The sequence below is a fragment of the Globicephala melas genome, chromosome 1 (assembly GCF_963455315.2).
Source record: "Globicephala melas chromosome 1, mGloMel1.2, whole genome shotgun sequence".
Lineage (NCBI taxonomy): Eukaryota > Metazoa > Chordata > Mammalia > Artiodactyla > Delphinidae > Globicephala > Globicephala melas.
Window position 1 is genome coordinate 62,926,387 of NC_083314.1, and position 15,081 is coordinate 62,941,467.

Here is a 15,081-nt window from a genome sequence, read left to right on the forward strand (position 1 = left end):
TTCATCTCTACAAATTTTTTGAAAATTTCATGATTTAAACTACCTAATTAAAGACAAAAATAGGTCTAATTCCTTGGTTCTGGAGCCAAAGAAGAGATAAATCCAAGAGGAACTGGTGAAAGCCATATTACCATCACACAGTCCCATGTGTATTCTAGTATCATAGCCTTTGTTACTGTGTATGTAATCACTGGTTTACTTGTCAGTGTCCTAGATTGTCAGCAACTTCAGAGCAAGGACCACACTTTAGTGTCAATATTATTACTGTGCCTGACATAGTGGCTATATATTTACTAGGTATTTAATAAATCTTTGCTGAATAAATAAATAACATTTTGTTTATATATCATAAAATAAACAAATTAATTTTGGGGAACAAAATTTTATTCCAAAATGCTGGAATAGATTTTCTTCTTAGTTCTTTCTTTTTTTTTTTTTCTTCCTTTGCTCTGTAAAACAAATAAGGGGAAAAAAACCCAAAAGAAACAGGAAGAAAGAAGAGAATATATGACTTTAGGTTAACTCTACTCAAGAATTATTAGTGTACTTTTGCAGAATATGATAAAGATAATCATCAAAACTAATATCTTTTGGGTTGCCAGGCTTCTGTGATCAGCATTTAACATTTAATCCTCACAGTAACCTTATGTGATAGATATATTACCCCATTGTACAAATGAGGAAACTGAGGCACAGAGAAGTTACATAACTTGTCCTAAGTCATCAAGCTAGTAAGAAGCAGAGCTGGAATTTGAACTCAGTTCTGACTCTAAAGCCTGTGTTTAACATGAATGAAAAAAATAAAGGGTTTTTTAAAAAATATCTGTCATTTTAACCTTAATTTGGAGAGCACTAAATATAGAAATACCTTTTCAAACTTCATCTACCCATCTGGGAAAGCCTCTATGAGAATTATATTTTCTCTTTTTATTTATTTATTTATTTTTCTTTTTATTTTTTCCTTAATCATCTCCCATAATAAATATTTAATTCGCCTATGGTCATTGAGACTTTAGAGATTTTAAAAAACATTGCAGCAAAATCAGTAATAAAATAATGGAGGAAGGACATCTAAAAATTCATCCCTCCATAGAAGCAACAATAACAATAACAACAACAACAAAACTGGCAAAAATGGTCAGAATCAACTTCTTCTGAACTCTGGAAATTTAACCAACAGGCTCGCAACACAGTGGGGAGCAATTTATTCAAGGAAAACAAATTAATTTCTGTAAGAACAATGAGATCTGTGTTGCTTGAACTTGTCCTTGACCTTTGCTCTCCATGCCAGTGGTAGCCTTGAAAAACAGCCCACATCCCTGGTATCAGAAGGAGCAGCATAGTCTGGGAGGTCCTTCAAAGCCTCATTCCCAAAGAACTGTCATTGTTTTACATGTCTGGTGGTCCCCTGGAAGACCTCACGTGAAAGGCTTGTCTTTGACCTGACCATCAGCAGTCTAGTGAGAAAAGCCGCTCCTCAGGTGGCATTTCGGAAAACATTTTCAAGCAAATATTTTAACATGGCACTTGCATGAGACAATGGATAACAGTTTGGGGCAAAAAACAGCCCACCGAAAAGCTTAAAAACAAAAGCTGAGGAATGAGATGTCCACAGAGACTGAAATGTTCCAATGTATTCCTGGGAAACTGGAAGACCACAAGACATATTCCTGGGAATGCAGGAAATAACTGTTAGCATTAATAAATGAATTCAGCGAGGTTTCAGGATATAAGATCAATATTATTTCGAGGGCTTCCCTGGTGGCGCAGTGGTTGAGAGTCCGCCTGCCGATGCAGCGGACACAGGTTCGTGCCCCGGTCCGGGAAGATCCCACGTGCCGTGGAGCGGCTGGGCCCGTTAGCCATGGCCGCTGACCCTGAACGTCTGGAGCCTGTGCTCCGCAACGGGTGAGGCCACAACAGTGAGAGGCAGCATACCACAAAAAAAAAAAAAAAAAAAAAAAAAAGATTTCTACACACCAGCAATGAGTAATCCAAAAGTGAAATTAAGAAAACAATTCCATGTGTAACAGCATCAAAACAAATAAAATACTTAGGGAAAAATTTAACCAAGTAAGTACAAGATTCACACTGAAAAGTACAAAACTGCTGAAAGAAATTGAAGAAGATCTAAATAAATAAAAAGACATGCTGGATTCATGGACTGGAAGATAGTCATATTAAAATGTCACTACTTCCCAAATCGACCCATGGTTACATTGCAAATCCTATCAAAATCCCACCTGGCCTCTTTCCAGAAATTGCCAAGCTAATTCTAAAATTCATATGGCAATTCAAGGAAACAGAATAACCAAAACAATGTTCGTAAAGAACAAAGTGGGGGACTCACACATCCTGGTTTCAAAACTCAGTTCAAAGCTACTGCAATCACAGTGTGGTACTGGCATAAGACAGGACATGTAAATCAATGGAACAGAAATGACAGTATAGAAATGAACCCTCATATTTATGGTCTATTGATTTTCAACAAGCATGCCAAAACAATTCTATGTGGTAAGAAGAGTCTTTTCAAATGATGCTGGGACAACTGTACATCCACACACAAAATAATAAAGCTGCACTCCTACACTTCACACCATATATGAAAATTAACTCCAAATGGATCAAATATCCAAATGTAAGAGCAAAGGCTATAAAACTCTTAAAAGAAAACACAGGAGTAGTCCTTGCATTAGACAACAGTTTCTTAGATGTAATGCCCGAAGCACAAACAACCAAAGGAAAAATAGATGAATGGGATTTTATAAAAATTAAAAAGTTTGTGCTTCAAAGGACACTATCAAAAAAGTGAAAAAAACATATAGAATGGGAGAAAATACTACAGGTGGGAAGAATAAGATGCAGTTGGGAGAAGAAAATATAGTAGTTGCTAGGTGTGACAGTCTCAAAATTTTGAACTATTACAAATAAAACAGCCACCCTAAATCATGGCAAAGGGCAGACCGAAGTTATTTTTGTTTTACGCCTTTCTAAATCTGAGAAGCTGCCAGGATTCTAGTACATAGCAAAAAGTGATGACAACACCCTGACGTGTGTAAGCTTTTGCGTGTACATAGCTATCTAAAGGAAACCAATGCTAGTTGACTGGGGGAGCATTAGGGCAGCTCTGTGACCACAGCTCAGTTTGCCTTCATAGTGTGGCCCCCCTCCCTCACTGATATTCTCCAAAATGGGGTAAATAATTTAAAAGGGATAAGGCTTTGATTTTCCTCTTATTCTCTCTTGTTCTTGGTTCAATACTGGTGTACCAGACAAGACAGCATGTGAATGCACTCTGTCTGGTTAAGTTATATAGCCTGTATACATTGTAGAGTCCTTCAGTTTCTAAAATCATGGAGCTTGTATTGTTAGAACCAATGAAGTGACTAAAAGAATTTTTAAAAATAAGCCATCAGTCTGGACCTGCCTAGGTGAATAAAGGAGAAACACTATAAAATCAGAAAGAAAAAGTATACTTAACATTTAGGATTATCAACCACTGCTCCTTTTCCGTAATATATTTCATTCCTGATTTTATCTGAAAGAGATATGATTACTACCACCAGTCAAAAAGTGGTACTTTAGTAATTAATAAACTCTTGGTTCATCTTTGAGGTAGATTTCGGATTTAAAATAGACTACCACACTGCTAACTACTTCACCTGATGTTTGTCAATAACATAGAAGCTTCATTCAAGAAACCTACTGACTTATAACTACCTGAAACCCGGTGATGAATCAAGGTTTTGTGGGGCCTGAAGCTCATCTACTTTGGGAAATCCTATCTAATAAAAACATGCAAAGTTGTGAATACAAAAATCGCTAGGACCCCTCTCAAGACTTTGGAAGGGACCTCTGCAAGTGAGGAGCCCTGAAGCCTAAGCTTCGTTGAATTCATGATAAATCCACCTCAGCTGAGGCCCTTTTCCAAACTTATTTAATGCAGGCAACTTATAAACACCCCAATAATACATCATTATAGGTAGTAAAATGACTTAACTCGAGGGTGGCATCTTCCCTTGGTGGTTTGCCTTTGGAAAGAGATGCAATAAAGTTTTTATCTCACCATGGCAAATGTTTCCTGAATCAAATTAGCTTTGTCTATTAGAAAGACTTAGCCCAAGACAAAGACTTACTATAGTGTGACAATCTTTTGAAAGTAACTGTGAATGAGTTTTAGGAGTACAGTACTAATTTATTTCCAACTCCAGATAGTTCTGATTCTTTCACTAACTTTTTCGGTCATTAGAGAGGAAAACAAATTCAAAAGGAACAAGTTGGTGCCTCTTCCATTACAAATCTTTTCTAACCTACCACCCATTTTCTACTTCATCACCCCCCTCCCTCATCTTGTTACCCTGCTGCATAGGTGCTAAAATGGCTCTCATCTATGTTTTCCCATCAACTTTCATCTTTCTCCTCCCAGTATGAAAGCTTCTTGGGGACAATGTCCTTGCCCTATGTGTCTTTGTATCCCCAGCACGTAGTACACTGCTGACACACAGTGGGCATGGTACTCAGTGAATGTTTTTGAATGAATTCATTAATTTTTAAACTGTGATTGATTGATTGATTTCACAATATATTTTCCAGTGTTGCCTACATAACTATAGTGAAACTCTGACTCTTATAAGGAACTCTTGGTGTTATAGGATGTTTAGGAAAGGTGGTGAGTTTAAGACCTTGTATTGACGCTACTAAAACCTCCTGGTGAAGGGACCTCACCAGCCTGCTCTCCGATGTGCTGGCAAAAGAAAAACTGACCCTTGGTGCTCTCTCCCCAAGGTAGGCATCAGCAAAGTAACAAGGGAAAGGAAGGAGGCCACTAAAGATAGGCATCTGCAGGAATTTCTAATCCAGTTCCAGAAACAGCCTCAACACCTTCATTAACCCAAAATGTGTGAACTGTGTGAAACTGGATTTATGACCCACAAGACAGGTAAGAGAGTCTTTTCCAAAGCCAGGTGTAGAAGAGCTCTTTTTTGCCTTGAGTCTAAAATCGCCTTCGGTCCATTGAACGTACCCACTATCATTTCCTTGTGTCATGAGAAATCACAGAATTTTTGAGCTGAAGGCGTGTAAAACCCACACTTCTTATTGAAGAGTAGTCAGCAAAGAACGTATATTGTATTAGGCTACAGCAATGTATTTTCTTTATATTTTTCACACTACAGCTGAACACAAACAACGTCTTTTTCCATATCTCAAAGGTTCCTGTTGGCCACAAACATTACACTTCAGAGATATATGCTTTTTGAAAAATAATGTTCTGGGTGACTGGGGAATGCCCTGTGGTGTGCCTTCAGGAATTCTTTCTGCTTTACCATTTAAAAGAGCTAATAATGGTTGGGGAAGCACCCACACCATTTGCTCCCTGAAGAATTCGCTGCTAAACTTAGTTCTTTGCAGCTCTGTGTTGCATACATTTTAAGCAGTTAGGAACTTTGCACATGAGCAGGAATCAAAGTTAAATTCAAAAGTGGAACTTCATGGGCCATTCGCATGTTGGAGAGGCATCGGTGGGTTTCCATGACAACGCTAATTTGAGTGTTTTGGCTTGGTGCCTTTTATTGCCCGAGCCAAAGTTCAGTACTATGGAAAGCAGAGGGTTTCATATATGAGTTAAACAAGTCTCTTGGCCTCTTTGTACCTAAGTTTCCTCATTTGAAAAAAATAAAAAATAAATGGCTCTCAAGACATCCTTACTAGAATTCATACTGGGCTTACATCCAGCTAACCAATAACGGCATGATGTTTTTATACACAGTTTCTTACATGTATTCATCTTCTATTTCACTTACTACTTGTGTAAAAACTTCATTCCATGCCAGGCCTGAAACGTTCCAAAGCTCAGTTCTGTGAGTAAACTGCAACCAAGATTTCTACAAAGAAAGACACAAGCAAAATAAAAAGAAAAATATATATACTTTCAGAATATTTATCCTTTGGCAATAATTCTAATTTATATACGATGAAACATAACATCACTACTCCCTCCATGCACTAAAGAAATCTCACTGTGGAAGATATTATGATTTATACTTTCATGAATATATATGTGGTGCATTAGATAGAAAATAGTAAATGTTCATTAAATACTTGTGTTAAGTGATCTTTATTTCTCTAGAAAGGCAGCACTCTTGGCATTTTTGGCTGGATAATTCTTTGCTGTGGGAGGCTTCCCTGAACAGTTGGGTGTTTAGTAGCATCTCTGACCTCTGTTCACTAGATGCCAGTAGCATATACAGTTCTGACAAGGAAAAATATCTCCAGACACTACCAAATGTCACCTGCGAGCAAAAATCACCCTGGTTGAGAACCATTGCTCCATAAAGATTCCTCTGATCTGTGTAATAATTCTCACACTAATCTTTGCTAGAGACAAAAAGGATTTGCTACATAATTTTAGTAGTAATTTATTCTTACTTCAAATTGAGTAAAAACTCATCTTATAAAAAATTAAGCTTTATAAAAATTCCAAATATAATGAAGTTATATTTGTAACTTACATAAACTGCAAAAAAGGTAGTGTTTCAAATGTAATGCTTTCGATACATGGTATTTTATTGCAGGAAAAATCTCTAGGAACATTGAAAGGAATATATTGCTTAAATTTGCTTTTAGATATCTAATTAGTAGGAATAACTAGTAGAAGTTAGAATGATAATAATAAATAAGACACTTTGGTCTAAACTCCAAACCTTAGGAATTACTATTTGAACCTTCCAGAGCCCCTAACCCTGCCTTCACGTCTCACCTTCAGGATCTTCATAACTTAAATATACAACTATAGATCTTGATAGATTTTGGAGGTAATCTTTCCTGAGAGAAGAAGCATTGATTAGATTCCACCTTTTGTGGTCTAATCAAATTCTAGATTATGAGCCCAAAGTTTTTATCTCTATATATCATTATAATTTCTTCTATTAAAAGGAATATTCTTATATTTACGCACTTCCCAGTATAGTTCTGCTTTTCTACGCCAATTCATTACCAGAAGAAATAAAAGATAACCTTTCACACAACTTGAAAGGAAGTTATTCCTATCATTAATATGTAATGTTAATTCAGGATGACACTTTCTATCATTTTGACTTTTATTTGAAAATACCTACTCTTGACTATAGCTGACCATCTTATTTCCATTGATTCCAGCTTAGTCTCTCATTTCACCTGGATGGGTATAACTGTCTTCTGACTGGTGTTTCCATCTCTACCCTCTCCCTTTCTAAGTCATCCTCCACGCGATCCCCAGATTAACTCTCCGGAAGTGGTTCTGAAATACCAGCATCACTTGTGAATTAATGAAGATACAAATACTCAGCCCTACTCTGGACCTCTTGAATCAGTAACTGTGGGGGTGGAACTTGTGTTTTCACAAGCCCTCCAAGTGGTTGGTTCTGTTGCAGGCTAATGCTTGTCCTAAAGCACTGCTGTGGTAACATGCTAGCTTGGCATGTTATCCTTGGCTTGGCCTCCAAAGCCCTAGATGATCTGGCTCTAATCCCCTACTCTTCCCACTTGTACTCTTCAGGTACTCAGAGTATTTTTCCTGTGTTTTGCCTTTCTCCCACTTTCCTTTTGCAAGCTTATTCTTCCCAAGATGTCTGTCATTGATACCCAATGGCCCTTCGAGGTCCCGTTTAAACAGCATTGCTCTAGTAACATCTTCCCTGATCCAATTTGAAGTCTTTTTTCCTTCTTTTGTGCTCCAGTACCAACTTGTAGCTCTCATTGCCCGTATTCATTTCTTTCTTTAAATATAGCTCTTTTTGCAACCCATTTCCTCTGAGTATAAACTCCTTCAAACTATGGACTAGGTCCTGCTTATGTGCATCGTCTATCATATTTAAAGCCAACGCGTGGACATAAAGCAAACTCAAATATTTATAAAATCAACAAATAGCTGGGGAATGGATAGAAGGAGGAAATGACTGTTTTAAAACAAATGTAGTTTTATTACTTCATGGTGCCTCCACAGCACTTTGTCATCATGGTTTGAGCTTATATGCTTATTTTGCCTATGAGATCATGAGTTGCTAAAAGGAATCCTGTCTTACCCATCTTCGTGTTTAAAATAAGCCTCTTGTTTTCATCATTTGTCTCTCTTGCTTGAAACCTTGCACGGGCTCCCCATATCTTACAGCGGAACTTTCAAACCTGCATTGCCGATAGCCAAGGTTTTTCATAATCCTATCTTCCATTGTTACCTAACCCAATTATTTACAGCCAGACTAATCTATTAAATTCTGATCATCCCTGCAGTCACACCTTTGCCTAGACTGTACTGCCTATTATTTTTCTGACAAATCACAGCCAATCTTTAAGTCCCAGCTAAACATTGAGCTTATCCATGAAGCCTTCCATGACCTCCACACCCCTGTGATTGCAGGTTCTGGTGAATTACAGCACCTATCTGTATTTCTCTTCATACTTAATTATATATTACCTCCCTTTTAAGGCATATCCCCTTTCTTCCAACTTGTCATTGTCATTTCTGGAGACAATGCCATATAATTCTGTGGCTCCCAAAGTACTTAGCCCTGGGTTGGGCACAAAATGGGTGCTACATATAGAAAGCCAGGGGACAAACTTGAGTTCTAGATATAACTGAGGGATGGAATAATAATAATAGCTACACTAAAATATATGTTAGGCACTGACAGAAGAGCTTTACCTATATTAACTCATCTAAATCTCCCAATGAGATTGGAGTCATTGGGAGATTGAGGACTCATAGGAGTCATCCTATGAGATGATGACTACCATAATCCCCATTTTACAGATGAGGAAATTGAGTCATAAAGCTAATAAATGACAGATCTGGGCTCAAACCCAGGTAGTCTGGCTCCAGAATCTCTACTTAGGAATCATTGACAAACAAAAGGTGGAAACACAAACTCAGTCAATGTGGATTGGGGAGAAAAGGAGGACCCAGGAAGGCCTGAAGAAAGGCTGCCATGTCAGGCACAATGCACAGAACAATTGAGGAGAGGCGATCCTTACCTGATGGTGAAGGTGCCGTTGTAGGCGTTAGGCTCTGGCTCAGGCACTCTGTGGAGCTTCTGCTTTGGGCTGAGACCATTACATGACAGCGCCTCATTTTTGCAGGTACAGAGCTCACATATGCTGAAGTTTATGGTGGCATTCTGTTCCGGCTGCTTCTTTTCTGGGGTTTATTTTACACCAGGAAGACCTGTGGATACTGAATACTGAGTCGAAGGAAAAAGAACTGTCTCAGATGGCATTGGTTGCTGAGATATGTTAACTCCCAGGCCCACAGGTAGAACTGTGACTTGAGTCAGGTTTGGTTGTGCAAGTGTCACCTCAGGGTGTTTCGGAGGGGAAGCTGTAGTCTGCTGTAGGGATGTAGAATGACAAGCCTCCATAGTGGGTTCTGGAATTGTGGTTTGCTCTAGGTCCACATGATGAACTGTGACACTGGATGATGTTGAATACTGACCTTGATCCTTACTTCAAGTTGGAACTGTCACCTCCTGCTGGAATGGAGATTGAAATACAGCGTCCTGAGGTGCCTCTGGAGGCTGTGTTGGTGTGTCCTGCATGATTGGATAAGGTACAGTCTCCATATTGCATCCTGCAGTAATGGTAGTTTCCACATCCATAGGTTGACTTGTGAGTTGAGTGTGGTTTGGCTGTGCAAGTGTCATCTCAGGGTGTTTTAGAGGGGGAGCTGTAGTCTGCTGCCGGGCTGTAGAATATTCAGACTCTGTAGTAGATTGTGGAGTTCTGCTAAGCTCCAGGTCCAAAGGTTTAACTATGATACTGGGTGATACTGGATGCTCAGCATGATCCTGATCTGGGGCTGGAACTGGCACCTCGGGATACAATGGAGACTGAGCTACAACTTCCTTAATGAGCTCTGGAGGCTGAGTTTGGGTCTGCTGCACGGTTGGAGAAGGTTCAACCTCTAAACTGGATTCCAGAGTTAACGTAAGTTCCAGGTCCAAAGGTTGAACTGTGACCTCAGTTAAGGTTGGATGCTGAGCCGGAACTTGCTCTCGTTTGGAAGTGTCACCTCGTGGTATGTTGGAAGAACTATAGTCTCCTGCAGGGGTGTGGAATGTTCACCTCCATAGTAGGTTCTGGAGTTGTGGTAAGCCCCTGGTCTAAAGGTTGAACTGTGACACTGGGTGATGCTGGACGCTCAGTGTGATCCCGATCTGGTGTTGGAACGATTGGGTTCTGATATACTGGAAGCTGAGCTACAAAAACCTCCTTAGGTGGTTCTGGAGGCTGTGTTAAGTTATCCTACATGGATGGAGAAGGTTCATCCTCCTTACTGGGTTGTTGCCTTATGGTCAGTTCAAGGTCCAAAGGTTGAATTGTGACCTCTGTCAAGGTGGGATGCTGAGCCTGAACTTGCTCTGCATTTGGAAATGTCACCTCGGGCTATGTTGGAGGAAATGCAGTCTGCTGCAGGGCTGCAGAATATCCAGCCTCCGTTGTAGGTTCTGGAGCTGTGGGAAGACCCTGGTCCAAAGGTTTAAATGTGACTCTGGGCAAGTTTGAATGCTGAGCTTGATCCTGTCCTAGTGTTGGAATTGTCATCTCATAATGCACTGGAGTTTGTGCTACAACCTCCTTAGGTGGCGCCGGAGGCTGAGATGGGGCCTCCTGCTTGGCTGGAGCAGGTTCTGTCGCTTTAAGGGGTTCCAGAGGTAGGCCTGGGAACGCCTGTTGGACTGGAGAAGATTCCATGTTCTCAGGGGGCTGTAGAAGGTGAGGAAGGGTCCCTTGAGGGACTGGAAATGGTTCCACCTTTGCAGGGAGTTCTGGTGACTGAGCCTGAAGCTCCTGCTCTGTGGGAGAAGGTACCACCTCCTTAGGGGGCTACGGACATAGAGCTGAGCTCCCCTGGGGAACCGGAGACTGAGCTGGGGCCTCCTCCTGGATTAAAGAAAGCTCTATCCCTCCAGGGGGTTCTGGAGTCTGAGTAGGGTCCTCCTGCTGCACTGGAGGATGTTCAACCTCTTACTGGGCTCTAGAGTTAAGACAACCTCCAGATCCATGGGTTTAACTGTGATATTAGGCAACACTGGATGTTCAACTTCACCTGGACCTAGAGGTGAGAATGTCACTTCATTATGTACTGAAGGTTGAGCTGCACCATCTGTAGAGGCCCCTGGAGGCTGAGTTGGGTGCTGATGCTGGACTGGAGAAGGTCCAACCCACTCAGTGGGCTTTGGATGCTGAGCTGAGCTCTCCTGCTGGATTGGAGAAGGGTCAGTTTCCTGAGGAAGCTCTTCAGGTTGAGTTGGGGCTCCCTGCTGAACTGCAGAAGGTTCATCATTTTCAGAGGGGGTTGGATGCTGATCTGAAAATTCTTGCTGGACTGACAATGGTTCCAACTGCTAAGGGAAGACTGTAGACTGAGCCGAGGTTTCTTGTTGGGGTGGAGAAGTTTCAACCTCATTAGTGAACGCTAGAGTTACGATAAGTACAAGATCCACAGGTTTAACAGTGACATCGGGCCGCTGCAGAAGCTGAGCTTGATCCTGACCTAGAGGAGAAACTGTTGTCACAGGATGCTCTGCAGAGAAAACTACAGTCACATTAGAGAGCTCTGGAGACTGAGTTGGAGAGGATTCCACCTCACCATGGGACTCTGGATGCTGAGCTGTGGCTTCCTGCTGAGGTGGAGCAGGTACAACGTCAGGAGCCTGTGAAAGCTGATCTGGAGTCTATTGCTGGCTTGTGGCAGGTATAACCTCTTCTCCACGATGCTCCGGATACTGAGCTGGGGTCTCCGCTTGTACTGAAGGTTTATTATGTGTACTGTCTTCTAGAGTGCGGCTGGAGCCTCCTGCTGAACTGGCAAAAGTTCAACCTCCTCAGGTGGCTGTGAAGGCAGTGTGGGGGCCTCATGTTGCACCGTAGAAAATTCTGCATTAGTAAGGGGCACTGAGGCTGAGCTGAAGGCTTGCGCTGATTTGGAGAAGGTCCCACCTCTGGAGTGGGTTCTTTTGTTATGGTAAGCTCCACATCTGCATGTTTGACAATGACACTGGATAAGTCTGAATGCTGAGCATGAGGGTGACTTGGAGGTGAAACTGTCATTTCATGATGCTCTGGAGGTTGAGCTGGCTGTTCCTGTTGAGTCGGAGAAGGTTCCACCTCCCCTGAAGGAGGCTCTGAAGGCTGAGCTGGTTGCTCCTGCAGGGTTGCAGAAGTTTCTAGCTCCGCTGGAGACAGAGCTGGGATCTCCTGCTGGGTTGCAGAAGATTCTGCCTCATTAGGGGTCTCTGGATACTGAGCTGAGGCTTCCTCCTTGGTTGCAGAGGTTTCAGGTTCTCCAAAAGACTCTGAAAGCTGAGCTGGAATGTCCTGCTGGGTTGCTGGTTTCACCTCCTCGGGAGGCTGTGTAGGCTCAGAAGGCTGAGTCGGTTGCTTCTGTGCACTAGGAGAAGGCTCAGCTTCCCCAAGAGGCCCTGGGGGCTGACCTGTGGGCTCCTGCTGGGTTGGAGAAGGTTCAACTTCCCCAGGAGGCTCAGAAGGCTGAGCTGGTTGCTCCTGCTCCCTTGAAGGCTCAACCTCTCCAGGAGGCTCTGGAGGCATAGCTGAGGTCTCTTGTTGGGTTGGAGAAGATTCTGTCCCCTCAGGATGCTCAAGCGGTGGAGTCAGGTCCTCCTGCTGAGCTGCAGGAAATTCAGCTTCTGTAGTGGGCTCTGGAGTGATGGTTAAGTTCCAAATTCAGAGGTTGAGGTGTAACACTGGGCAAGTTGGAATGAGCGTGACGCTGAATGCCAGGTAGAGGTGCTACCTCTTCACTCACTGGAATTTCATGTACATACTCAGTAGGGAGACCTGGAGCCTGAGTTGGGGCATCTTGATGGAGTAGAGAAGGTTCACCTCCTCAGGGCTCTCTGGAAGCTGAGATGGGGTCTCCTGCTAGACTGGAGAAGGATCAACCTATTTAGTGACCTGTGGAGTTATGGTAAGTGCCAGATCCAGAGTTTTATCAGTGACATTGTACAAGTTTGACTGCTGAGCTTCATTTACCCCATGATGTGCTACTGGTCGAACTACAAGCTCCTTAAGTGTCTCCAAAGGCTGGGCGAGGGCCTCCTGAGAACTTGAAGTTTCTAGTTCCTCAGGGGCCTCTGAAGGCTGAGATGGAGCCTCCTGCTGAAGTGGAGGTGGTTCTACCTCTTCAGTGGGCTCTGGATGCTGAGTCTGGGCCTCTGCCTGGGGTGAAAAAGATTCAACCTCCTCAGGGGTCTGCGGATGCTGAGCAGGGCCCTCCTGGGGAAAAGATTCAGCCTCCTCAGTGAGCTCAGGATTACGAGGTTCGGCCTTCTGCTGGGATGGAGAAATATCTCATCCTCATCAGAAGACTCCCTGTCGTGTAGCTTTTGTGCCATATTTTCCTTGCGTGTGGCGTTGAGAGGCCTATACGTATCCCTATGTCAAAGTGGCCGCCTTCTCCCGAAAGGGTCCTCCTAGGAACAGAAAGGGAAATATTAATTCTGCATCTCCCCTGCTTTCTCTGGCCACAGTACTTTCTCCTCCTCAAATTTACCTGACTCTCACTTTGCCCTGAGCTTCTCTTACGCAGCAGAAATCGAAAAAAGCCCCTTGGAGGCACACACACACAGTTAGTGTTACATGTCCTTTTTGCATCTGTCTCACAATGTGTTACCTCTGGTCTTATTAGGACTAAATGGGTACCTCAGTCCATAATCACAATGAGCAAAATCACCACAGATCCGGGATCCTGAAAATCATTGCATGCATGCTGACCTTCCAGAAGTTCTCTGTGTCTGTCCAAAATGGCCCTCTAGTGTCTCTGGGGAGACCTTTACATGTAGCTTAGCATGGAATATAGGCAGGATTTTCAGCCCCACTCACCTTTCTTGGTCCTTGGCCAAGTGCCATCGTGCAGAGAAAACACTGCACAACGGCGCAGGGCAGAAACACGTTACTCTCTAGATGCGCTTCACACCAGTCCCTTTCGGACTTAGTCACACATGCAACATTTGCTGGGGTTGGGGTGTGGGCAGAAAGCGCTTTTATTTTCCTGGCTGCTCTATCCTATAAGTTGAATCACACCAAGTAAACACCTGAAACCAACGAGCAAAGTTATCTATACCTCTCTGACTTTCATACTGCAGGCTGTCACTGTGGTGTCAGTGAATTGTGGGATCAGTTTAAAGGCCATGACCAGCAGGGAAACACAAAATACTCTTTCTGAATACAAATAGAAGAGAAAAAAATCAGAGTGCAAAATAAGGTTGTTTCAGAAACTACTTATGTCCATATAGTATGTGTATACTGAATCGTGACATAAAACGTAGCTCACAGCCCAAGCACAGTGCGATCAGTAGAGAAGTCCTCAGTGGAAAGGGACCCCCTTCTTTTTGATAATCACTAGCAGTATGACCATGGGGCAATATATTTTCCCCTTCTCCTTCTCCATTTCCTTATTATAAAAGGAAGAGACAAACTACTGTCTAACCTTTCTCCCGGTTAAAATTCTATGAGGTTTGGATAAAGGGAATAGAGTAGGGGCATAAAAAACAGTAGGATGAGAAGCGAAGTTTCCTTGCCAAATTACAAAAGGGACTCATATGTTCTACCTTTTGTCAGCTTTGAGTGAGGCCAGCCCTTACATCCCCAACCATGTGGCCTTCCCTACCCCGGAGCCTCCTAGAAGGCCTCTGGCCTGGCCTGATGCCTAGGAACCAGGCATCAGGCCAGCAGGAACAGGTACAACCAAAACCTCTCCCCGTCCACCCTCTTTCCTTAAAGGACTAGTGAAAGGAGATGAATCGGTGCCAGTCCTGTTCTAAGTCAGCTTGGGCTGGGGAGCTAATTCTGCTAATAAATAAATTAGGGTAAACCATTAGGGTAATTAAACATTCTTCCTGCCTTTGGTCAGGAAATTGAAATAGATGAGTTCTAAGTTCTCCTCTAGTTGTAAAATTCTGCTTTCAAAACCAATATTTACCTTCTGCTTCTCTTTTTCACTTCCTCTTTTGCAAGTCTATGAGAATAAATCTGTTTTGAAAGAAAACGTGATCATGATTAGCCATTACAAGTATTTCCAAATCCTTATTC

The 15,081-nt window shown here is 42.4% G+C and overlaps 1 protein-coding gene across 1 annotated transcript in view; it reads right to left on the reverse strand.

The window, feature by feature from the left end:
• Positions 1–15,081, reverse strand: part of LOC115863125 (leucine-rich repeat-containing protein 37A3-like) — a 77,605-nt gene that overhangs the window by 10,142 nt on the left and 52,382 nt on the right. The window contains 10 exon segments of the mRNA XM_070045066.1: positions 5,802–5,882; positions 6,510–6,581; positions 9,007–9,169; positions 9,635–10,069; positions 11,949–12,138; positions 12,499–12,705; positions 12,707–12,760; positions 13,024–13,209; positions 13,544–13,598; positions 14,972–15,021. Of these exon segments, the coding sequence (XP_069901167.1) occupies positions 5,802–5,882; positions 6,510–6,581; positions 9,007–9,169; positions 9,635–10,069; positions 11,949–12,138; positions 12,499–12,705; positions 12,707–12,760; positions 13,024–13,209; positions 13,544–13,598; positions 14,972–15,021 (1,493 nt within the window).